Source organism: Chelonoidis abingdonii, chromosome 25 (assembly GCF_003597395.2).
Source record: "Chelonoidis abingdonii isolate Lonesome George chromosome 25, CheloAbing_2.0, whole genome shotgun sequence".
Lineage (NCBI taxonomy): Eukaryota > Metazoa > Chordata > Testudines > Testudinidae > Chelonoidis > Chelonoidis abingdonii.
In genome coordinates this window covers 8,214,346-8,240,529 of record NC_133793.1, presented here as the reverse complement: position 1 = coordinate 8,240,529, position 26,184 = coordinate 8,214,346, and the positions used below count along the sequence as shown (strand labels likewise).

At 42.7% G+C, this 26,184-nt stretch overlaps 2 protein-coding genes across 2 annotated transcripts in view; both read left to right on the top strand.

Annotated features, from left to right (window-relative positions):
* The window catches only part of MYOM3 (myomesin 3), a 69,299-nt gene extending 58,281 nt beyond the window's left edge, over positions 1–11,018 (top strand). The window contains exons 30-37 of the mRNA XM_032789549.2: positions 6–93; positions 1,211–1,249; positions 2,238–2,343; positions 3,237–3,400; positions 4,844–4,880; positions 6,858–6,880; positions 7,185–7,240; positions 9,530–11,018. Of these exons, the coding sequence (XP_032645440.1) occupies positions 6–93; positions 1,211–1,249; positions 2,238–2,343; positions 3,237–3,400; positions 4,844–4,880; positions 6,858–6,880; positions 7,185–7,240; positions 9,530–9,793 (777 nt within the window). The 3' untranslated portion in view covers positions 9,794–11,018. The remainder of the gene's footprint in view (positions 1–5; positions 94–1,210; positions 1,250–2,237; positions 2,344–3,236; positions 3,401–4,843; positions 4,881–6,857; positions 6,881–7,184; positions 7,241–9,529) is intronic.
* Positions 11,019–14,694: 3,676 nt separating this feature from the next.
* On the top strand, positions 14,695–21,970 carry LOC116830177 (fatty acid-binding protein, liver-like). The gene is made up of 5 exons (XM_032789482.2): positions 14,695–14,769; positions 17,910–18,047; positions 19,181–19,353; positions 20,729–20,818; positions 21,909–21,970. The coding sequence occupies exons 2-5, from the start codon at positions 17,981–17,983 to the stop codon at positions 21,957–21,959; spliced, it is 381 nt and encodes a 126-aa protein (XP_032645373.1). The 5' UTR covers positions 14,695–14,769; positions 17,910–17,980; the 3' UTR covers positions 21,960–21,970.
* Positions 21,971–26,184: the final 4,214 nt, after the last annotated feature.

The following is a 26,184-nucleotide window of genomic DNA, read 5'->3' as shown; positions in this document are numbered from 1 at the left end:
GCCAGTTTACCAAAGAGGATAAAGGAATATACAAAGCAGTCGTTTCTGATAACCGAGGAGAAGACATTACTGAACTTGATCTCAGTAAGGAAGGTAGGATGACTTCATACTAACAGGCAATATGTTACACTTTTATATATATGTGATCAAGCTTTCAATGCGGCTTTAAAATTACACTTTCTACCTATTTTAAGTGTTTTCTATAGTACTCATCATTTTAATATATAAATGCTTCCCAACGTAATCAGGTCTATATTATGAGATCTCTAGTGGACTTCGTGAGTTTTCTATTCTTTTCTCTTCTCTGGTACAGAAGGCTGTTATACCTTATATATGTATATTGTACATTTCAAGACTAAGAAGTATTTAAAAGTGGGATTAGAATCAGAAAATGTACCAGGTACAAACAGCCCCTTTTTATTCACTATGGTCCCGATCCAAAGCCCACTGAAGTCAATGGATCAGATCCCATGGCTACTCCCTGCATGTGTCTCTGTCATATCTCATTTAATGACTGACATACACAACTTTTAAATCCTGTTAACTGCAGATCCCCAAAAGTGAGGGAAGAGCAAACTGGGTACTATTTTCCATTGTGCGGCCTCAATAAAACTGAGTTCTGATTGCAGAACCTTTAGTACCAGTGATGTCAGATGCAAAAAGAACACTTTTACTTTCAACCCCGTTTTAATTTGCAGTGCTTTGAATTCATCTGGAAGTTAGAGAGGGTGTAAATTTTGACAGTCCTCCCAGTGTCTTCCATACAGTCATTTTTCAAACAATGACCACGCTATAAAACCTCTCGAGCAGCAGGGACAGAAGGGATGAAACTCAAAGATGTTCTGAGCATTTAAACTCAGCAAGAATCAGGAGACTCTTTTTCCCAGGCTTTAAACTTGCAGTGTCTTTTGGCATCTATCATTTAACCCTGGTAAGTGAATTTGTATCCCATGTGAGATACATTACTGTGTACGCTGAATGTTAAGGAAGCTGACAGCATCTGAATAAAAAAAGATATGTCCAACATGTAGAAATAAATGAGTCAATGGCAAAAATTTTATATCCAGTGAAAGTTACCAACAGGAAAACACACCAAAATAACTACCATCCACTCTAGGTTTTTATGATATGAAAAGGCTGTTGGTGAATCAGATGTAAATTGCTAGTGAATGTATTTATGGCTGATTGAAGCTTCTTCCTGTGTGTGTAGGGTTTGAAGACATTCTCAAAGAGCTCTGCAGGATTAGTGGTAAGTCCGTTTCTCATCTGCTTCATAGTGTAAAAATAATACTGAGCAGAGATAAGTAACCATCATCCCTATTGTACAGATGGGGAAACTGAGGCAGAAGGAGACAAAGTGATTAACCTATGGTGGAAGAAAGCTGGTCTCAGGGCTGGTATTGTTCTTTGTTCAGATCAAGACACCACTCCTTTCGCTCTGAAGTAAAACTCCTCTATGTAGCCAATGGAGAAAGTAAAGTGAATGGGGAACAGGAGGCATTTAGACTCTGCTGTGGGTTTAGGGGGATTTGGGGAATTGACGTGCGGGGAAAACAGTCAGTAAACAGCTGGAAATGAGAGGAAAGGGAAGAGAAGTAAGCTGAAGGCAGGGCTGCTGCAGTGGGAGAGAGAGGAGTTAAATATATTCTACTCTTGTCTTTCACCTTAGAAACCTGATCCTCCCTGAAGGGCAGGAAATGTTATCTCTTTAACTGTTGCTATGATCTGTTATTTCTGCCCAGATACCTGCATTTGTCACATTCTAACATCAAAGTGAGCTGAGACCTAAGTTTCTCTGGCCCTGTCTATAGTAGGGAATGTGCCCATTGCTGACAATGGGTGCAGCTGGCCTACTGCTGAACGCACTTTAACAGCATGTGTAGACCGGAACAAATCCTGTTCAGAAAACATAGTTAAATCCTGCACAGAGCAGGCCTAGATGACGTGGTGGTAAAAATGTTACTCTACTCCCATCATTGGTGGCTGCCCCAATATTAGAACAATGGAAGGTGAATTTGAGAGAAGGCCCTAATGTGTCTATGGGACCTCCTATACATAGGATCCAGGCCTCCAGGGAAGTATGCACATTTCTGCTGGGTGGAAGACGTAGAGCCTTCATATGCTGGAACGCTGTCGTTTTCAGCTGCCCATGTTCTTCAAACTGGGTGAAACACTGCGTTCTTTAAATGACTGGCTGGTCACCCAGTGAAATTCCAGTCTTTGAATTCTCTTCTTAGCCCTTTCTGCTAAACCTCTGAAAGTCCAGCCAACTGCAGAAGGCATCAGAATCTACAGTGAGGTGAAGTACTACACAGACTACATGAAAACAACCTGGTATCACAAGTATGTACTTCAAATAAGCTAGCAAGGCTCATAACATATTAACAGTCTGTATTATCTGCCATGGAATTGAAGTGCATTGGCTGAAATCCTCCAAGTATGTAGGCTCCTAACATCCACTGAAATCAATGGGAGTTAGGGGCCTAAATACCTTTGAGGATTGGGGCCCTTGTGCCCAAATCTGCACTCCTTGAAGACAACGGGGGATTCGTCTGAATGAGGACTGCAGGACTGGGGGGATAAGGGGTTTTAAGTTCAACTGTCTCTTTACACTGAATCGCGCGTGGGAACTCGTCAGTTACCAATCATATTCTATTTATTTTCTGCTGCACAAGTACTCCTGGGTGACGATTTCACTGGTATGATAATGATACTATCAAATGACAGCTCAGCTACAGACATTAGAGGATGTATTTTTTAAGTACTTCATCTGTGCTGTTTTATACTTCTCTGCATGACCGTCTCACCCTACTCTGAAGAACTGAATGACACTCCTGCTTCACATTTATACACTCTTTTATTTGAGCATGTCAAAGTTCTTCCCCAACATTAGATAATTTGGCCTCACAACACCCTTGCAGAATAGACCCATTTTCCAGCCAGGCAAAATTTGGAGGTGAAGGGCCAAATTTTCAACGGTATTTAGGATTAGGCACCCAGGGGCTTTTGAAAATCCCACTAGGTGCCTTTCTGCATGTTTAGTTGTCTAAATACCTTTCATAATCCAGCCCTAAGAGACTTGCCCACAGTGAGTCTATGGCCATCAGAAACAGAACCTCAGAGTCTTAGCTCCCAGTCTCTTGTTCTAACTAATAGACCCTAAAAAGTCAGTTTAATCTCAGAACTTGTGCAATTTTACTTCAATGTTGTTTAAATGATATAATTTCTTTCCTTAGGGAGAAGCGACTAGAAAGTGGCGAGAGGTTGAAAAGTGGAAGTACAATGGACCAGATCTGGCTACACATACTGAATCCCACGGATTCGGATAAGGGAAAATATACCCTGGAAATATTTGATGGGAAAGATTCTCACAGACTGTCAACTGACTTGTCTGGGAAAGGTGAACTGGAGCAGAACATTTCTGTCTTAGGGAAGAGCTAAACACCTGCTACTTTCTGAGATTTCCCCCTCACTTGGGCCTTCAGGCTCCCCTCCCTCATGCTGAGATGGGGAGCACAGCAGAGGGGGAGCTCTGTAAAGTGCTATGGGGATAGTATGCTGTGAATTAGGAGGGGGAGTAGGGAGAAGTGCACAGAGGAGGGTGTTGTGCAGTATGAGGGGAGGGCTAGCTCAATGGTTTGAGCACTGGCCTGCTAAACCCAGGGTTGTGAGCTCAGTCCTTGAGGGGGCCACTTAGAGATTTGAGGCAAAATCAGTACTTAGTCCTGCTAGTGAAGGCAGGGGACTGGACTCAATGACCTTTCAGGGTCCCTTCCAGTTCTATGAGATAGGTATATCTCCATATATTATAGGCAGAGTAGTTAATGGCAGGAAGACTCCAACTCTCCTTTGGGATCATTACTGCCATGGGAGAGGTAGCTCTGAGAGAATAGGGCTGTCCTAAGAGATGACCCAAAATTGATTTGCTTCGCCCACAGACCTGTGGGGTTTTCAGGAAGCATCCCTGCCCCCTCTCCTGGAGGAGAGAATGTGAATCTCACTCTGCCACTGGGACCTCTCAGAGTTGTTAAGATTACTTTCCCAGGGCTGGTGCAAGGAAGTTTTGCGCCCTAGGCAAAACTTCCACCTTGCGTCCCCCAGCCCTGCAGCAGCTCCCCTCTGCCCTGAGGCGCTCCCCGCCCCCCGCGGCAGCTCCCCAGGACCAGGGAGCCCTGCGGTACCTCCCCACCCTAGCTCACCTCTGCTCCGTGTCCTCTCCGAGCACGCTGTCCTGCTCTAATTCTCCTCCCAGGCTTGCGGCACCAAACAGCTGATTGGCAGTGGGAGAAGCAAAGCAGCAACTGCACGGTGGAACCTCCAGGCTGCCGGCGGCGCACTGACCCAAGGGAACCCCTGGGTTGCTGGCTGCCGGCGGTGGCCCACTGACTCAGGGGAACCCCTCGGCTGCCAGCGGCCCGCTGACTCAGAGGAACTCCTGGGCTGCCAGCAGTGGCGCACTGACGCAGGGGAATCCCTGGGCTGCCGGTGCCAGCTCAGACTCCCTCTCCCTCCCAGGGCAGTGGCTGCTCAAACACTTAAAAAAAAAATTGGAGGGCACCACTTTTTGGCGCCCCCAAATCCTGGCACCCTGGGCAACCGCCTAGTCCGCCTAAATGGTAGCACCGGCCCTGACCTTCCCTGGCACTTCTCTGTGGGAAGGGAGCATCAGAGCCTTGATGTTTTAGCAGCACATAAATAGATAACATGTTTTCTTGAGGCAGCTATAAATACTGTTCTATGTCTGACTCTACATGTCCCTATTATCACACACATTAGATTAAATCTATGAAATAACAAACTGCAAACTGGACTTTCTTCTTAAAATCTCCTTTATTCCTTGCAGCTTTCGAAGAAGCAATGGCTGAACACCTAAGGCTAAAGTGAGTTTCTTCTCAAATACTTTCACATTTGAAACAGAACTAAACGTTTACGTTTAAAGCTGAACCACCTAGTTTATTTTTGTTAATAAATGAGACTCTGCAGCTTGGCTTAACCTCCACGTTGCACATCCCACCATGGAGATCCAGTCCTGGCAGATTTCTCTTTACAAAGAGCCTTGGTAATGTGAAAATTCTAAATGCAGGAAATTATTCAAAGCTCATATTTGCAGGGAGGAGAATGTCTGGGCAAGGTATAAGTAAACCATAGCTTTGGAAGTTAAGGCAAATTAAAATTAATTAGTATTAAGGGAGAGAAGGTCCATATGCATTTAGATAATATCCTTCTTTACTTTAACCAGCGTAGGTCAATTGTCCAATAAATATTGTCCAATAAATAGAAAATAGCATTTTAGGATCCTGTTTGCCCTCACTGCTGTAAATCAAATTCATACACACAGACCTTTATGCCAATGCAGAGCCCCATTGATATCACTAAGGCCCTATTTAGGGGCAGGGATTTGCCAGCATGGATCCAATTTCAGAATCAGGGCCTGTTTGCAACATCTAGGAAATGGATCCCACAGAGGGATGAATGGCTCAGGGTGTTGGTAATAGTTCAGTATCTTCTTCCGCTAGAACCCTAATTTAGAGGCTGCTCTGCTTGCTATCCACTAACTCTCACTACCATCTAACAGCTTTGCAGTGGACCTGATGTGATGTGAGTTGGTGGATGCAGTCTAGACCCTGATGGACTGGGGCCCCTGTAGCAAAAGGCACAGTACACTAGTGGTGCCCACAGCCGTACCCCCATTATACACAGTACATATCATTGGCAGTGGTGAGGAGGAGCAGCACTGGCTGTCCACTTCCTACTCAGGTTTGATCCCACCAGTCCTCTGTTGTGAGGAGGGGGTGGGATTGCAGCCTGGTGCACAGGAGTTGCAGCACTGCTCAGATTTGGCCCCACAGCCCGTCCATCACAACGGAGGGGCCACGGGGCTAAAACTAAGTAGGCAGTGGATCACTCAGCACTGCTTCTCTGCAACATTGCTGTGGGGCCAGCTCCTGCACCAGGGCTCCCTCAAGGGGCCTGCCCGACCTCAACCATTTCCAGCAGGCCATGTCCCCTCTCAGGGATGGGGAGTGACACTACACCTGGGCAGGCCAGGCAGGAAGGTGGGGGCTGAGCATGGCACTGGTGCAGGAGAGGCATAAGGGCCAGCAGCTACAGCAGGGATGGCTCCACAGGGATTGGCAGTGTGAACCATGGAAAAAAATGTTGGGTCAGCAGAAAAGGCATGGCAGGATCATAGCCACTCCTAAGTCTGAGAAGCATGGAAATGGTGTTCCCTTTCACATATAGGAGTGACCCTTCCAAATCAGATTTGAGGCATGATGATGTGATCCCAGGAGGAAGCCTGCATTTCCTGGTCCCTGTGAGGTAACTCTTCTGTAGATGCACAGAGGGCTTCTGCTTTCGAGACTGTCACTCTGGGACAGTTTTCAAAACTAAATTCACTTTTAAAGAAGACATTTTCCTAGACATGAACCTGAAACTCCAACATCAGCTGTTTCTTATAGTGACTAGTGAATCAGAAAGGACCTCTGATCTTTCATGGGTGGAGCACTTGTGAGATCAAGCCTTAAGCAAACATTAGAGGAGCTGCATTATCCACTGGCAACTATGAAGTTTATCAAGAATTTAAAAAAATTGTTTTCTACATGTCTCTCTAGTTCCAGAAACTGGCCAAAAACCCCTTCATTATGCCCCCCAGATGAAACCTAGAGAATCCCTGAAAATTTCAGACATTTTCCCTGTTCCAATATCTTACCCTACTGCATATCTTTGCTTTCACTTTGGAAGTGAAGTTCTCTATAAAAATTAGGGAACAGGTTCCTATTAAAAACATCCAGGGTACAAATTTAATAAATAAAAATTACTAAATTTCTCTCTAATTTTCTTTTTCTTACTTTCAGGGAAGCAGTGATAGTAGAAAAGAGTAAGTAAACAAATTTTGCATATTCTCCTTGGTTCTGTCATACAAAAGGGGGAGGGATAGCTCAGTGGTTTGAGCATTAGCCTGCTAAACCCAGCGTTGTGAGCTCAATCCTTGAGGTGGGTCACTTAAGGATCTAGGGCAAAAAAAAAAAAAAATTGGTCCTGCTAGTGAAGGCAGGGAGCTGGACTCAATGACCTTTCAAGGTCCCTTCCAGTTCTATGAGATAGGTATATCTCCTATTATTATATTATCAAAGAGCCATACTGGTATGTAAAGCTGAACAGTCACATTTGTTCCTTCCCAGATCGTGCCAGAGTTGTTCAAGGTCTGCCAGATGTTGCCACCATCATGGAGGATAAGGTAATACTAAGTAACTGTATACCTATCATGGCCAGGTTGCAAGGATGGCTGGCAGGAAAAGCATATAAGCAGCTTTCCTCTACCTTGTGTCCCCATATAGGGGATGGCCATTGCAGTTGTCAAAGGCCTGGTGTGATACCCGTGCTAACATCACTTAGCAACATGATGGTGGGTGGTCCTTCCAGACACACACACCTTCTCTGTAGGAGAAAATTGTTGGGGGTGGGGCAGGAGCTCCCTTTGAAATTCACAAATCTAGCAAGGCGTCCAGGTTCCATTTTTGTGCACTTGTGAAGTGCAAGAATAGTTTTAATGCTAACCATAGAAAAAGTTACATGAACAGCTCTATCCTTATTCAACTATTCTCCTTAGACACCACATCCTAGTTTTCAGGTGCTGAAAACAGTCTATTTTAGCTGTTTCACATGCCCCTAGTCTCTCTTCCCAACCCCTGCTTTAGGCTAACAACTTTATATATGGGTCTTGATCCTTCTGTCATACTAGTTTTATAATCTATTGGACTGGATTCTCCTATACTCTAAGGGCACTGTGGCTGAGTAAAGAGGCTTTAAAATGACTGTAAATGTAATTTATGCCCACTTTAAGGTCCCTTTACACTGCCAGAGTGGTATAAAGGGGCCTTAGCACAAATGAGAATCAGTCCCATTTACTTCAATGGAGTTATTCCTGATTTACCCTGGGGAAAGTGGCAGAAGAAAGAAGCCCATAATGTCTAAATCTCACCAACTGGCCAGCCCCATCAAAAATCCTAGCTGCTTCTGAGGTCACTTAAAATGCCTCACTTCTGTTTAGACATGTATAACCGAGGTTTTGAAAGTGATTAATATAAGCCACCTGTACTTCATATAACTGCAGCTGTGCCAATGGAAGGAAGAGTAATTAAATTTGAACCATAACCACCCTTTGTTTAAAGCTGCAGGCTGGAGAAAGTAATTCTATCTCATTGTGATGTCGTGACTTCTAAGCAAAGATGCCTCCCTGCAGGGAAACCTACACCCCTGCAGGAGCTGTACACAGGTTGCAGTTGGTGTGTTTGTACAGTGTCAGACACACCATTGCCATGCACTAAATAAATAAAAATGTGGAGCAGTCATTCTCTCCATTCACATTATTCTGGTGTGTAAGACCCCCTACACCTATCCAAAAGAAGATGAACCTGTCCAGCTTAACAGTCTGAATAGCCATGACAATTTGTAATTTTAACAACCTTATTTAGGTTTTGCTTTGGTAGATTTGTTCACTAATAATATAAATCTTGCCAGCCCCCTCAAGAACCTAGTTTTGCCACCTCTGATATACTTCTCAACTCAACTAGATCCTACTATTGAGGGACTCCTGTCCTGTATCATAATGAATAACTTCTTCATAGCCTAGAAACTAAAACAGCCTTCAATTTTATGGTCACATTAATGATCCCTAACATTTTCAAAGCAGTTAAACATACTTCCATTGTTAATGGCCCCAAACAGAGTAGCATTGATTTCAGTTGCATGGATTCAATTTCCTATATGGCTAAAGATTTGTGCGCTTAAAAAATGAAGCCTTCCACTTCCTGGCAAGCAAAATGGTATTGTAAGATCATGCTGTCCTATGCCCTGAATAAGAGAAGTACAGTATCTGTTTTAGGTAAAAAAAAATTGCTGGGATCAGAATCAGGCCCATAGACTTGTATTCTCAAACCACTGCCTCTCATGCTGACCAGTATCATCTCAGAGTTTCCTCTTTACTTCCCATCTGTATCCACCTGCTATCTCTTGTCTTATACCTAAAGCTCTTTGGGGACAGGAACCATCTTTTTGTTCTGTATTTGTACCACAATGGGGTTCTGGTCAATGACTAGGTCTCCTAGGTAATACAAATAATTAGTAAAAATAATAATACATGAGAGATAATCTCATCTCTTGGGATCGACAAGGCTACAAAAATACTGCAGACAATAGTAATCCATAGCATTTATATGGTGCTTTCCATCTTCAAAGCACTTAACAAACGTTAATCAGTTAATCCTCTCAAGTCCCTCTCTGGGATAGGTGAATAAGCAGTGTGATCCCCATTATACAGATGAGGAAACTGAGACAGAAAAGTGGGAAGGTAGCTTGCCTGAGGCCAGGGTGTCTGCACTGATAAGAACTTACCAGTTCCTGGATCAGGAACTTGTGGGCATTTCTGGAGATCCATTTTTATCTTTCCTTCTTTGTCAAATTATACTTTAAGCCACTGGCTGTGAATTGCCACTGTAACACTGTATTTACTATATTTTTAAAACAGACCCTGTGTTTGACATGCTGCATATCTGGTGATCCTTACCCAGAAATCACTTGGTTCAAGAACGAGAAGGTAGTAGTTTTTAAAGATCGTTACAAAATGGATGTGAAGGGGATAGTTGTCACAATTACCATTGAGAAAGTCTGCAGTGACGATACAGGAAAATACAGCATCTATGTCAAGAACAAATATGGCTCTGAAACGGGGCAGGTTACTATCAGTGTGTACAAGCATGGAGAAGAACCGCTTGAGCTACGGGAAAAATGATTTCCAACACACTCAGAAACACAGGCTGGGATTTCCAAAGAGGCTTAAAGGCATTAGGCACCAAACACCCATTGAATGTCAAAGGGATTTAGACACTTGGTTCCTTTGACAATCCCAACCTTAAAATTCAGACTAGCATCTCTCTTTTTATTATCTATGTATAAAATAAAGGTTTCCACAGTGATTTACAGTATAAGAAATCACAATATACCCCTCTTAAAGGCATCTATAGAAATCTGGAGAAAACCTTCAAAATCTCACTCTAACCCTACATAATTAGACAACCACTTCATATAGTGTACCACTTTTCAGCTAACAGCACTATTTATCAGATACAGTAGGGGTTCATGGATACAATCTTATCATTTTGTATTAAGCCCCTGAGTGTTATTGAATATCCTGTATCAGAAGAATGTTGATGTGTGTATTGTTATTAAAATGTAACCCTGCTTGGGCCCAATTCAGCACAGTACTCAAAGTACATGCATAACTAGATGTCAGTGAGACCACTGGTGTGCTGAAAGTTAGGCATGTTCCTAAATACCTCACTGAAACAGGGCCTTGACGCACTTATGTTTACACAGCTAAGCCATGTGGGAGAAAAGTAAGGCAGTGATTTTGAGCCTCTCTTGGCTTTGCAAAGGAGCATGCGTGCAATTGCTGTGTGTGCTACGATGTAGTGGGATTTTAAACATATTTAAACTCCACAGCTGTTATTTCACTGTGATATATTGTAAACTGTCAAATGATGCTATATCTGAACACGTTTAAGTGGTCACAACTGTTTTGATCAGTGACTGGGCCAGATTCAGCCCAGATTAGGGTAGTGTAAACCCAGAGACAGAGTTCCAGTGGCAGGAATATTTCCAGAGGAGAGCTTATGGTGTGGAAACTTATTGCTATTTCCTCTTCGCTAGTGCAAAACTGGGCAGTGCTTGTTGGAGAGGGGACATGGTCAGGACAACAGAGAAATGGGCTATTCCAGGGGTCAGCAACCTATGGCACGCGTGCCAAAGACAGCACGCGAGCCAATTTTTAATGGCACACTGGAGCCTGCCGGGACTCCAGCATGCCACTAAAAATCCTGCCCAGCCCGGCGCTCTCTCCTCTGCCCTCCACTTCCCCCGTGGGGGCAGGGAGCAGAAGCATAGCCGTGCGCACAGCATGGGGAAATGGCCCCACTCTCCCGGCACGGCAAGCCGCGGGTTCCAAGCTCCTGGGCCGGAACGCGGGGCCGACCGCAGCAAGCTGCCGGCCGCTCCCCCACCTTCTCTCCTCCCCTGGAGCCCTGCCGCCCCGCGCAGCGCTCTGGGGGTTGGGGCTGTGCGCTTCCAAGAGCAGCGTTTGGCTCTGCGGGGAGGCAGACATGCTCCCCGCTCAACCGGAGGGGCGGGGCTGTGTGCTCCCGCAGAGCAGCATATCTACTCTGGTGGCCTCTGTTAAGGGACCAGGCTGGGGGGGTTGGATAAGGGTGGGGAGAGGATATGGGAGCAGGTTGGGATCCGGGGGTGGTTAGTGGGGCGGGGTTGATGGGTCATGGAGAGTCCTGGGTGTGAGGGACAGGGGTGACAGGGGTCAGGGCATCAGGGAACAGAGCAACAGCGTGGGTGTCTCTGTTAGGGGGTGGTCAGGGGACAAGGAGCTGTGGGGGTTGTAGAGTTGGAGTTCTTGGGGCCGTCAGAGAGCGGGTGTGACGGGTTGGGCAGGCAGGAGTAGGGGGTGGATTGGGTCGTGAGTTCTAGCGGTCCTGCAGGGACAGGGAGTGGTTGGAATAGGCATGAGTCCCGGGGTCTGGCTGAACGGAGTGTGAAGAGGGTCGGAGGCATCAGGGGCAGGTAGGAATAATCCAGGTCTGGGACAATACAAACAGGAGTTTAGAAGGGGTGGGACCTGGGGGCAGCTTGGGGTAGGGGTCCAGAGGGTAGTCCAGGGAAAGGAGCAACGGCGTTGAGAGTTCTAGGGGGCAGTCATCAGTCACTCTCCCTGCTGATCCGACCTCAACCACACACATACATCAGCCCTCTGCCTGAACCCGTGCATCCCCCAGGCGGCCGAGCCTGTACTCCTCAAACATCTCCCTCTGCTTACTCCTTCACAATTCCGAACCCTAGCCCATTGAACTGGCACCACACATACCAGCGCCCCTGCTGACAACGTACACCCCACTACCAGCTCCCAGCCCTGACTCCAGCCCTCTGCCGCCCTCTGGTCCTGCCGCCCAGCGCAGCCACGCACTGCGTCTGGTTCGGTGACGGATCCATTGAACCGGGGTCGGCACAGGCCTCTAGGCTGCGCCGCTAAGTGACAGTACGCAGACAGCAGCGGGCGACTCGCCGCAGCGTAAAATAACAATTTTTATTTATTTTAAAAGAGCTTCTTAAAATCTTTGAAAACCGTTATTTTACAAGTACATAACCTAGTTTTAGTTTATATAATATATAGACTTATAGAGAGAGACCTTCTAAAAAACATTAAAATGTATTACCGGCACGTGAAACCTTAAATTAGAGTGAATAAATGAAGACTCGGCACACTGCTTCTGAAAGGTTGCCGACCCCTGGGCTATTCAATGCAATCTCTCAACAGTTTCCATGGGCAGAGGTCACACAGAGGAGAATTCACCACTGCATTAACATAACTCCTTCCTTTGAAATGAACATGCTGTATGAGCTAGGCTGGCACAGGATGCAATTTACACTTTTCTGCACCAGAAAGGTAGGGAAGTTTTTTATTCCAGCCCAGTATTTTAAAGCCCCAGGTATGAGCAGTGAGGCTGAATTTGGTTCTTTATTCAAAAGGCTGAAGGTTGAAAAAAAAATCATAGGAATTTTTTTTCCCTTTTCACCTGGATAAATGACTGTGAATTACATAACAATATTAGCTCATGTGTTTTAGCATGTTCCGTTATGAGATACAATATAGCCCCCATCCCACATGGTGTAATTGCCTCTTCTTATGAATGAGATCAGAGGATGTGTAATAACAAATTATCTCTCATGTCACATGAAGTGACATGTCTAGGCAACTGCTAAATTATTCTGAACATTCTCACACACACCAATCCCCAAACTAAAGCTTAGTTTCTGTGCAGAGGAATCCTCAATTCTACAGAACTCACTTCCTTCTTCAGTTTTTAGAATTCAGCTCCCATAAAAATTAACTGAAAAATGCTGTGTCACATGCTTTTTGACATAACACTCCAAAGAATCAGTAGCACAGCTGGCTTTTTCTGAGAACACAGATGATTTTTGTAGAGGATGACAATAGAAATCTAGAGGAATGAAATAACCCTTGTAACATTACATTTAATGCTGTTTTAAATAAAGATCAAGGCAAAAATGGAAAAGTTCATTTTTAAAATGTTTGACAGCTACTGTTTCTAAACTACCCACACTTTCAGAAGAGGGTTTCCATGCCACTGTTTTATCTGTTACTATTGATCAAGAACAATGTTTGCCTGTCATACTGTAGTTGATCCTGTATTCTATGCTGTGTTTAAAAGGTGTGTGCTAAATAAAAAATGTAAAACTTGACAACAATATAGGAGTGAGTCATACCTAAAACTGTCCATGGAAAAGACTGTTTGGAAACAGATTTGTGTTTGTGAGGGGGAAACAGAGAGAGCAAGAAATATAAACTTTTCTGAACTGGAGTTAACTTCCCTACATGACTAATTAGATTAGTTTAAACAGAACACATCTTCTACAAAGGTGTTTGTACAGTGCCAAGTCCCTAGGCACTGCTATAATAAACATAATTAATAACTATGATAACATGACATAGTATTTGGGCTCAGATCCTCTCTCCTTAGAGGATTACGTATACCTAGATGATGTCATAATCCATACGCCACTTGGAGAAAGTTGAGGCAGTACTGTGTACCTTCAAACGGGCTGGCCTCACCGCTAATCCTGCTAAATGCACTATAGGGATAGCAGAGGCTAGGTACCTGGGGCATATTGTAGGAAGGGGCATAGTGAAGCCCCAAACGAATAAGCTGGAGGCAATTCAAAATTGGCCCCGGCCAACCCAAAAGAAGCAGGTCCACGCATTCCTAGGCGTGGTAGGCTATTACAGATGTTTTATTCTCCATTTTGCCATTAGGGCAAGTCCCCTAACGGACCTGGTAAAGACCTGAGGTCCAGACATGGTGAAGTGGACCAACGCAGCAGAGGGGCATTCACAGACCTTCGGACAGCCCTTTGTAATGACCCCGTAGTCACAGCCTTGGACTTTAACAAGGAATTTATTCTACAAACAGACGCTTCTGAGGTGAGGTTGGGGGCGGTTCTGTCGCAAATGGTGGGAGAAGAGGGACGCCCTATCCTCTACTTAAGCAGAAAGCTGCTCCCAAGAGAACAGAAATATGCAGTAGTGGAGAGAGAATGCCTTGCTGTCAAATGAGCCAGGGAGAGACACTGTGTTATTACCTCTTAGACCAGCGATTTACTCTTGTGACAGACCATGCACCCCTCCAGTGGATGCAATGGAATAAGGAAAAGAATGCAAGGGTCACCAGGTGGTTCTTGTCCCTCCAACCGTTCCAGTTCTGCATAGGGCACAGGGCTGGATGCCACCACGGCAACACTGATGGTCTGTCACGAGCACACTGCCTGGTGTCCCAGGTTGCCCAACTCTATGGTATTGAGCCAAGGTGCGGGGGGAGATATGTGATGGGACAAGGCCAGATGGCTGTAGGAAAATAGTGAGAAACAGGTATGTTAGCATTAGGCTAAACAAATCCCTGTTACCATGGTAACCAAATGGCAGTTGCTCCAGGTTAATCAAGACACCTGGGCCAATTAAGATCCTTCCAGAAAGCAGTACACCTGAAGCCAACCTGGGACTGGCTGAAACTAGTTAAAAGGCTCCCACTTAGTCAGGTGTGAGTGTGCCAGGAGCTGTAGAAAGGAGCCACACTGCTCGAGAAATGGAGCAGTACAAACCTTATCAGGCACAAGAAAGGAGGCTCTGAGGTAAGGGTGATGTAGATATTGAGAAAGTGGGGGCTGCTGTGGGGAAGTGGCCCAGGGAATCATACTCGTCCTGTTTCCAAAAAGTCAGCTACCAAGAGCTGCTACTATCAGGGTTCTTGGGCTGGAGCCTGGAGTAGAGGGTGGGCCTAGGCTCCCCCCTCCCTTCCCTGACTAATCACTGAGACTGGGAGACAACAGAGACTGGGTGAGGGAGGATAACTTCTCCTCACCTCTCTTGCTGGCTTATGATGAAAATGGCTCAGTAGGCTGTGACTAGGGCCGGCGCTTTCATTTAGGCGACTTAGGCAGTTGCCTAGGGCGCCAGCATTATGGGTGGGGGGGTGGTATTTTGCCAGGCAGCGGCAGGCAGCTCCGGTAGAGCTGCCGCAGTCCTGCCTGCGGAAGGTCTGCTGGTCCCGCGGCTTGGGTGGACCTGCCGCAGGCATGCCTGCGGCAGCTCCACCAGAACCGCGGACGAGCGGACCCTCCATGGGAATGCCTGTGGCAGGTCCACCGGAGCCCCGAGACCTGCGCGCAGGGTGGTGAAATGGCCCGGCGCGCAGGGTGGTGAAATGGCCCGGCGCCTAGGGCGCCAGAAACCCTGGTGCCAGTCCTGGCTGTGACCCTTGCATCTAGAGAGAGAAGAGCTATGTGGAGGGTCACAGAGAGCCTCTGAGGCTAGTGTAATCCACCAGGAAGTGCAGGACCCACTGAGACAAGGTCGGAGCTTTGTCACACTATGGATTGATGAACATGTGAATTCTGTCCCTAATATATACATATACACACAGAGAGAAATCCCTTTATACATCCTAATTGTGAGTGCAACAGAGGCTAACCATTGTTGTGCACTTTAGTTTAATGCAGAGGTAGGCAACCTATGGCACGTGTGCCGAAGGTGGCACGCGAGCTGAATTTCAGCGGCACTCACAATGCCCAGGTCCTGGCCACCGGTCAGGGAGGCTCTGCATTTTAATTTAATTTTAAAAGAAGCTCCTTAAACATTTTAAAAAATGTATTTACTTTACATACAACAATAGTTTAGTTATATATTATAGACTTAGAGAAAGAGACCGTCTAAAAATGTTAAAATGTATTACTGGCACGCGAAACCTTAAATTAGAGTGAATAAATGAAGACTTAGCAGACCACTTCTGAAAGGTTGCCGACCCCTGGTTTAATGTTTAGCTTCCCAAGGTCTGGCTGCTGGAGGACCATGAGGACAGGTCACTATGAGAAATTTAATGAAATCTTTGAGTCAGTGAACTTTTCCAAAGTTCAAGTCCGGTGCTTGTGCATGAACTCCTCACAGAAATTGAAACTTTCAGTTGCAAACAGATGAGCTGCCTGATGAGCAGCATTGCATTGTTGGCAAGGTGCAGTCTGTATATTCCCCCTTCCTGTGAAGCATCAAGTATTGGCTAGAGCTGGGGACAGGATAACACACTGTTGCATCAATGGCTTGCTCAGCTAAAGCAAATCCTTTTCAAATGTTTTAAAATTCCTTATTAACAAATATATAATATTTTAAAATCATAAATTGGATCTCTAAAACTAATTTTAAAACATTCAAATGATTAAAGACAATATAATTTAGGGCAGTGTGCTCTTAAAACCAAGTGGAGGTTTAGTAGCCAGCACTAGAACTCAGATCTCCTAACTCTTAATCCTGTGGCATGCTCACTGATTAAAACCGTGATGAATTAGAGAGAGACTTGAACTGTCCCAAAGTTTGGGGTGTATTTGGATCTCTGATCCCAATTTGGGCTTGTCTCTAAAAATTAAAACTGGACAACAATGTAAAGTAAATTTGTAAGAAAAATTCATCATTGTTTTCCCATTCAGCTAAAAACTACTACCTAGTCTGTAGTACAGTACTAGAAATGTTGCCTTAGACAGGTCAGTCACCTCTAGGGCACAAACACTATTTGAATTAAGCAATTTTATTGCAAACCACATACAATTTTACCTAATGCCTTCCGAAGCCAGTAGTCAGGCTTGATCAAGGAGGGATGAGTATTACAATGTGAGTGGGGAATTCTGAGGTTATGAATGTGGAGAGTAACAATCAAGAATTAAGTACTCCCATTTATTTTTCCACTTCAATCCCCAGGCAACAGTTCCATGTTTTGTTTCCCCTTTAAATCTGTACATATGGGACCATCACTAAATACATTTAAATATTGTAACAAACTGATTAGTGCATATGTGCCCCACTGATATCTACTAGATGGAATCGGAACTGATCAGCTGTGGGTCATAGGCCCTGTACTGATCATCACTAAAAGAGATTCTTCTTTTCCTCACATGGTAGGGCCCAGTTCTTTTGGAACAGACTGATCTGTGTTCTATCGTCACTGTCTCAGTGAAGTTCCGAGTACCCACATGCAGCATAGTGAGCCATGAAGCTCTTCACTGGCCATGGATTTATTACAATATATAAGAAATATAATTTCAGACACAGCGACTATTTCTCTAAAGTTTTATATAACTGAACACTTTTATTTAGAAAATGGGTAAAATTTTCAAATGTGCTTCAGTGACTTACGAGCCTAAGTATAATTTTAACTAATGACTTAGGTATGGTCTACACAGTTTATGTACCAGTATAATTGTATCAGTTTGGGGTGTGATTCTTTTTATTTATATAGTTATACCAGTATAACTCCTAATGCGGACATGCTTATACCTGTACAAAGGTGCCTTACGCCAGTATAGCTTATTCCCCTTCCTTTATGGAATAAGCTAGAGAGGTTGTATTGCTTTAACTATACCAGTATATTTAAAGTGATACAAATTTTATAAGTACACAAACCCTTATCCATTTAGGAACCTAAGTACCATTGGCTTTCAATAAGACAAGGGTCTGCCTACACAGGGAAATAGCCTGGAATAGCTGTTTCACATTAGCTCCCCAAGTTGCTACTCTTAGTCTGCATTTTATACTTTAGTTTAATCTATTTTGGAAGAAATAAACTTGCTAGGAAAGAGACAGTCAAGGTAAAGAGACAGCCACAGACGACAATGAACTAGAGGTTATTTCTATTAAGAATAAACAGATGATTAATAATTGATACTGTATTGTTAATAATTAGCAGACCATCTCATGAGACAGGGCACATTTCTTTCTGTATAAATAGCATTTAATTCAGTAGATGGCTGCTCCATTCTCTTTCTGGCATCACTGCCATACTGTACTGCACCATCCATAATGGCATTCAATGGAACATGGCAGGTCTATTCTCAAGAGAACTATGAAGAATTTCTGAAAGCCCTTGGTAAGTGTCTTCCCCCCTCCTACAAATTGCAGGGTTTGTGAAATATAACAATACTTTGCATTTAAGGAACCTTTCATCAGGGAATATTGAAAGTGTTTTTCACAAAACCACGTTCCATGAGGTAGGTAAGTGTTACTATTCCCATTTTAGATATGATGTGAAGTGAAGATACATGCCCAAGAGTGTCTCACAGATCTGTGGGAAAAGCCAGGGATAAAACCCAGACCGACTCATCCTTAACCACAAGACTGGTCTTCTCATGAAAGGCTTCTACTGAAATACCTTTCCTATCAGTTGACCTGTTTCAGTTTATAAGGTTAACTAGTAGGGCATTGGTAATGGGATATAGAGCCTCTCCAGCTCTGTTACCAGTTCACATAAAGCCTCTGACAGTAATCACTGATTACCTAATGGCTGGCTGTTAGCCTACATGAAATGAGTTTAATGGTCTCTAGCTACCTCTCAGAGGAGTCCAGGTTACTAAAAAACACCACCATAGTTTGCTTCGTCAGTTGCAGCAAAACAATCAAATTAAATAGAGCGGAATGCCTCACTCAGTGAAAATCCCTTCTCAAAGAGCATGTTGCCTGAACTATGCCCTCAGCCCCAAAGCTGATCCTTTCAGGTCAGCATTGATGCCTATTGATGAGGAAGCCTGGGGACATTTGCACTGTTGCTGTCCTGTGGCTACCTAGGGGACTTCAGTGTGTCCTGGGGGAGGATGAGAAAGAAAATGAACCTTATGTAACGCTACTCATGTCACTTAGTGCAGTACTAAAGGTGCTCAGATATTACGGTGATTTAAGAAAAAAACTATATAGAATAGAAAAGAACATGGAAAAGGTGGTCAGCCTTTCACCAGTGGTAAAGTATGCACACAACTGAAAAAGAGAAATTAATTTATTGTATCTCCCAGATTATAACAAAAGGAATCTAAAACCAAGTGTCCCATCAATGAAATTGTATGTCCATAGAGAACTGGGTAATCTAACTTTGACTTCCTTTTCTGTTGTTGATTTGTGTCAACCTTGTCACTTCATTGAATCAAAGTATTTTATCTGCATAACATACAAACCCCATACTTCCCTCTGCATAATAGAGAAGTTAAAATTCCACTTTTCCCTTTTCTGCAGCATTGGCAGATGATGTCATCAAGGTTGCCAAAGACATTAAGCCTGTTATTGAAATACAACAAAATGGAAACAACTTTGTTGTGACATCAAAAACACCTAAGCAGTCTCTAACAAATTCATTTACTCTGGGGAAAGAGGCTGACATCACTACTATGGATGGCAAAAAAATAAAGGTAATATATTTCAAGAACAATAACTGCTCCCTGACTAGTATTTCAGTGTCATTTTGCAAGTGGAATTTCTTTCCCTTTAGGAAACTTCAATTGCTTCTGACAGGATCTTTGTTTCTACTGATGAGTAAGAAATTAAGTAAAACTTAAAAGCTTTAACACGAGCATGCAGGTTACATAAGTGAAGGAGCCAGAAAGACTGTTTGTCTAGCTGGCTTTGTGATTAGTGACACAGGGAATCTAAGTTTGTGTCACAAACTCTCATGTTACCAGGTCCCAAGAAAGTTGTGGAGGCAACACATTAAACAACTTAAGAGGAGCAAACTCCTCTAGCTTTAGAAGGAGCTGCTTCCAGACCCTTTCAGCTGGAGAAATGGTTGCTACAAAGCACAGTTTGAAGAAACCCCCATTAACCTCTAAGAAAAAATGAATGCTTTGTACTAATTCAGCTCTTGTCACACAACAGCTCATTAAAATGCTCAAGTATAAGGTAACATTTCTTAAGGTAATCAAATCTGCTGCTTCGGTGCATAAATTGATCAACCCAGGGATGAATTTTATTCCCCATGTACATGAATAATTGGCTCTATATGCATTATGGAGTTTTTCACTTCCCCCTGAAACAGTGATTCCCAATAGTTGCGTGTGGAGCACACCTGGTGGTCTGAATAGAGCTGACTGTTCCCATGGTGCTAGCTCTCCATGTAGTTTCTAGCTGATAAAGCACATTAAAAAGATAAGACACCCTGAATATGTTCTTACTATTTTTTCATGTAGGGTATTGCTATAGCTACCAGTTGTGGCAGAGGAGTTGGGTCATGGATATGGATAGAAATAAAGGCAGTTTGAGACAATCTTTTTGTTAAGATGTGGTCCACACTACTTATTTAAAAATAAAAAGTTCGAGATCCCCAGCCACCACTGCCAGGATAACATCCTACATGGACCAACAGTTGGATGAAGTGTAGCAAAACCCAATGTATAGTCCTTCATTTCGTAGGACAAATTTTACTCCGATTTAGCATATTTCAGCTGCCAGTTAACTTTACATACAATACCAATAACTGTAAAGTCTTTCTAATATATCTGTATTTCCCGCACACCAAGAAGTAGCATTTATACAGGTATTGGTATTGTTTCAACAGTTAGAGAAGTTTTCATTGAATGCTAAACAAGATGCTCATTACTCCTGTCAATCTGAAGTTAGCATGAGATTAATGAATATGGGTATCTGCACTTCCATTCTTTCTTATCTGCGTATCTAACTACCATTCTAATTGAATTTCCCAGTTTCTACCTTTTGGGCCTAAATTGTCTACCAGAAATGTACTTGCTGGGCTACTATAAATACTTATGTTTTAAAAATCTGTGTTCACAGTGCACAGTTAACATGATAGGTGGGAAGCTTGTGTGCAAAACAGAAACATTCTCCCATGAACAGGAAGTTAAAGGAAATGAAATGGTGGAGGTAAGTGATTGGTAAATACAGGTGCAATCGAAAAAAATAATGGGGAAACATTTCCTATGCCTGTCAGTTTATAAACTGACACCTTCACTTTAAAAAGTCATGGTGTTGAGCACAGGAATTACTACTGTGAGCATGGATTATATCACTACATTAACGAAAGAATATGTAACTTTATAATCCAATGGTGATTGCAACCAGCAAGAAATGACATTAGTCACCATTTAGTACAGCCAGGGTGATGCATTGTTACTTACTGACTTAATTGAATCTCCTACACATGGACAATGCCTGTGGCTGTCAGTTTCACTCTGTGCATTTCTATCACTGAAAGTTGCTATTTATCACTTCCCAAGATACATTGAGACAAATTCATTTCCGTTATCATTCCATTTTAGGCACTCGGGTTTAATGTTAGCTTTTGACCATCATGTGGGCAGGCTCTTTGCAAGATTTTTCACAGGATTGTACAGCTGGGATGCTCTTGAGCAGAGAATGAAAACTGAATCAAGCCATGTTAATTTACAGTTTCACCTGTTTCATTTACAAATCCTAGGCACTTCTAATGTGTCCTGAACTGTTCCCTACTGGCACAGAACCCTTCTCGCAGGGAATTAAACTTCCACTTGCCAGGCTTTTAAGATGTATTCCAGTTGATGGGATCACTGTTATAAGAATTACAGCTAAGGTTTTCAGAAGTGCCTAGGGATTTTTAAATGTCCAGTTTCCTTTTAAAATCCCAGCCTACTTTCTTTACAATAAATCTGCAAAGAACCAAATCAATAGTACTTATCTGGGGCAGTGGGTTTCTAGTACAGGGAACATATTTGTGACTGAGGTTACCCCAACAATGCACATGAAGATAACATTCGACTATTTAGATTTTCAGTGTTCAGAACTAGTTCCCTAACAGGAACACCATTGTTTCAGTATGAATGTACTCAGCATGTCCATATGCAGTTGCTGTAACTGTATTTTCAGATGATATGAGATGAATTACAAACATACTACAGCAATTTCAAAGCTGTTAACTACATACAGCTCCCCCTACAGTCTAAATGGAAAACAAGTAATATATTTCTGTATTTTACAGACACTGACTGTTGGTTCAGCAGCACTCATCAGAAAAAGCAAGAAAGTATAAACAATAAGAAGTATTCTATTTTGGACATTTTTATATTCCAGCATTAAAGCGCATTTGCCATCAGTTGTGAAATTTGTTAATTTGGAAAAAATGCCATGGAAAATAAAGAAATAGGATCTCTGCTTTCTTTCCATGCTCATACTTGACTTATACAGTATAAAAATCCATTTTCCCTGACTATAGAGCAGGGGTAGGCAACCTGTGGCATGCGTGCCAAAGGCAGCACACAAGCTGATTTTCAGTGGCACCCATACTGCCCGGGTCCTGGCAACCGGTCTGGGGGGCTCTGCATTTTAATTTAATTTTAAATGAAGCTTCTTAAACATTTTAAAAACCTTATTTACTTTACTTACAAAATACTTTCATTATATACTATAGACTTATAGAAAGAGACCTTCTAAAAAAGTTAAATGTATGACTGGCACATGAAACCTTAAATTAGAGTGAATAAATACAGACTCAGCACACCACTTCTGAAAGGTTGCCAACCCCTGCTATAGAGACACATTCCCAACTCTAACTTCTGGTGGCCTACTTCCCAGCCACGCAAACCTCCGATTGATTTCAACAAGAGTTTTGCCTGTGTAAGTACAGGATTGGACAGCTAGTGAAACAGTGATTTGCGATAAGGATTACAGAGCGAGGCTGTAAACTATTAGGAATGTGTCTCTGCCTCTTATCCTCATTAAGGGATCCTCATTAAGGGAGAAGATAAGTTTAATGAACCCCAACATCTTCTCTCTTACTATCTGCTCAATACAGCTGGGAGACCTACTGAAAATCAGATATCTAATTCCTAGCCAGCAAGTGTCACTGCTGAGCTTTGTCATCACAATAGAAATATTAAAAAAAAATCTATAAAGTATTGTACACATTCAGCAAGTAATCACAAAGAAAACAAAGCTGAGGCACCAAAAGCAATTAAACACAATGGCTATTAATTAAATTTTCAAGGTCTAAAATGATTAAGTTTGTAACAGTCTCGGTGAGTATAGCTGGAATATTTGCTTTCAGATTTGATAGGTATCTGTACTCTTTCTGGGCTGAGGTATGAAATGTACAGGACTGAAGCATATGAGAATAATGTCCCAGCACTTATACTGCCTAACTGTCCCTCATTACAAACTGCATTCCCCTTTTAACACATTATCCTCCATCCCACCCAAAATTTGCTATTTATCTCACATTTGACATTGTCATTTAATTGGCCTGTGGTCATGAGCTGTCACCCTATCAGATCTCTGGTTCGGAATCACTGAATTTGCTCCCTAGTATATTCCCTACTAGGGCAGTCATGCCACTTATCAGGTCACCAGTTGTGTGGATTTTATTATATATAGTGCCAGTTCTATTCTTCACCCACTGAAGTCAATGAGAGTTTTGTCAAGTGACTCAACTGGGAAAAGAATCTGACCTTCAACAAACATCATCACTTTGAAAGTGCCCTAAGTTAAATCAGAAAAAAAGCACTTTTATTTTGGGATAAGAGTGTCCATGGGGGAAGTTTTACCAGTATAGCTATGCTGGTAATTTTCCCTGAGTAGACAGGCCCTTACTCTCAGAGGCAATGCTTGTTGAAGATCAAATTAAATTCTCAACTGAATCATTTGAAAAAACTCCCATTGTCTTCAATGAGATAAGAATGCCCGCACGGGGAGTTTTATCAGCATAGCAATGCCAGTATACTTACACCTGCATAGATATGCTGGTAATTTTCCCCATATATACAAGCCCTAAAACTTGAGTACAGTGGGTGTTGCACATGTGTACAAGACCCCACAGAGGCACAGAGAGATGTTGGCCAGAACAAACTTGGGAAGAAAGCACTTTTAAAGTTTTGTGGTGGAAGAAACCATTCAACACAGCTTGGAAAGGTATGTCTGTAAGTTGCTTGGTAACTGTTACTAGCTAGATAAGGAAACAATACAAAAATGATTCAGTTGTGTAACAGTAAATTCCCAGGAAACCACAATGCTTCATCAATCAGGTTCTGCATCTGTAAATTGCATTGTACAAGAGATTTGACACGTTCAGGCTCTTTTCTGAATTAGTTTAACTAAAGATATATTCACTTTTGTAAAATAAAATTGTAATCACAGGTTTTAAAACTTGTAAAAACATATGCTACATTGCTTTTCACGCATTATGACATACACATATATTTATTTAGATTTAATTTAAAGCAAGTGTCAAATGCTAAGCACTTATGTGTATAAGAAAACACACAAACATACAAAAAGTTACATTGGGTTAATGCCTACAAAAGAGCTCCCCCACAAACCCACTCAGACCCATTCAACTCACCAACTCAGTGAAAGTCTAGGAAAACAGTTGTTCAACCATGCTCTGTAATGCAAAGGGAGATTGGGTTACAGAACAGTAGGATGTTCTGAAAGCAGTACCTATCAATATATAAAATTAAAACTGTTTTTTTAAATATTTGTGTTTAAACCTCCATAATACATTCTGAAAGCAAACACAGTGCAATGTCCAAATTATTTAACCTTAACATTGCCTACTACAAGGCTGTTCATAGCAATCTAGTCTCAGCATATTCCGCTTCCATGTGAGAGATCTGACTTTGAATGTACGTCCTTTGTGCAGGTCCTTACTCCAATCTGTCAAGAACGGGGGGCCTTTGCTCGTATGTGGGGATGCTATCACATAGCAGAGGCAATTTTGGGAAAAGCTGAGACCATCGCGCAAAGAGTTGGTGATATGACCTCCTGGCAAAGGCAATCTGCAATGGGAAAAGCAATGGATTAACTGGGTGGAAATGTAGACTGGTTAATGACACAGGTGATGATTTTATGGTTTAGGTCAAGGGTTTATGTTACTGGTTTGAAAAATACCACATTATTTACAGATGGAAAAGTCTTGCAGTGAAAGAGAGATACATCCACTCTCTCCCAAATCAAGTGAAATCATGTGCAATACACTTCAAGAGAATATTTATATAATTCCATCTTGTAATTCTGAACACTGCAGAACAGACATGGTCCATCTAGTTGAGAACCTTGTCTCTACCAGCTGCCAATACCAGAGGCTTCTGAACAAGATATATAATTACTCCTGGCTACATGTATTTATTGCCATGCACCAAATACTGCCATGAAGCGACTTCAGTGGTTCCACATGGGTTTCTGAGGGCAGAATTTGGCCTACCAATGGGAAGACACTTTAGTATTACACAGCTGCATTATGCTGTGCCCATATATGGTAGGTTTAATCCTCAACCATCTTTTCTGGCTTGCTATTACCAATTTCATGTTCTTTTAAAGAAGCTTTTGCGTGTGCATACAATTTTATTGTATATTTATTGCATACTGTACACAGCTCAAATGCCCACTGCTAGTAGGTATAGTGCAGGATAGTGTTAGAAACAGAAACACCTATTGTATAAATTACAGATTATTGTAGGTCAGGGTCCTTATCTCTACTCTCAAAGAGCAAAGTACATCACGAGTCAAAGGCCATAGATTTTACTCAGTGTTACTCAGACACAATAACCACCAAGACACTTTTCTATTTGGCAGAATGCAATACAAGGCCTCCTTTTCCAGGGATCTCACTTCCTCAACCTTGTTGAACGTGTAGTAATGACAAATCATTCTGGGCATGTGAGAGAGAACAACGGGATCTGAGTGGGACTGTGTGTTTGTAGCCACTACAGATTTACTTTTGTTCCACCATCTGAAATGAGGCAATAGCAAAGTCTGTACATTAAAAGGTCAAAGAAAGTGTTGAATGCTGGTGGCTTATGGTGACGTCTCTATCTGTTCCTCAGATTTGCTATACATTACCACGCCCAATGTGATCTGAACTTCAACAGGTTTCTTTAACGAACACTTCATTAACTCAGCCACTACAGAGGTTGATTTGAAGTCAGTGACCTCTCATTTATTTGTCTAAAGCAGCATGCACAAGGAATGCACCATGCACTGTACAATAATCTTAATGGTATAATTATCCCCATTTTACATATGGGTAAAACAAGTACAAAAAGGCCAAGTGATTTACCCAAGGTCACCTAGTGAGTCAGTAGCAAAGACAGGTATGGCACATAGGAGCCCTGACTCTCAGCCACTTGCTCATACATGATGTGACTTTGGTTACCAGCTATTCTCTCCTTGAGTCCTGAAGACACTTTTTGGTCCTGCTAAGCATCCTCACTGATGCTTCTATGTGTAACATCATGACCTTTCACTGGGATGCAACAAGGCAT

Coding starts and splice junctions, on each gene's coding strand:
- LOC116830177 (XM_032789482.2), top strand. CDS start 17,981: ATGGCATTCAATGGAACATGGCAGGTCTATTCTCAAGAGAACTATGAA. Junction 19,354..20,728: donor TGGATGGCAAAAAAATAAAG/GTAATATATTTC, acceptor CTGTGTTCACAG/TGCACAGTTAACATGATAGG. Junction 20,819..21,908: donor AAGGAAATGAAATGGTGGAG/GTAAGTGATTGG, acceptor TGTATTTTACAG/ACACTGACTGTTGGTTCAGC.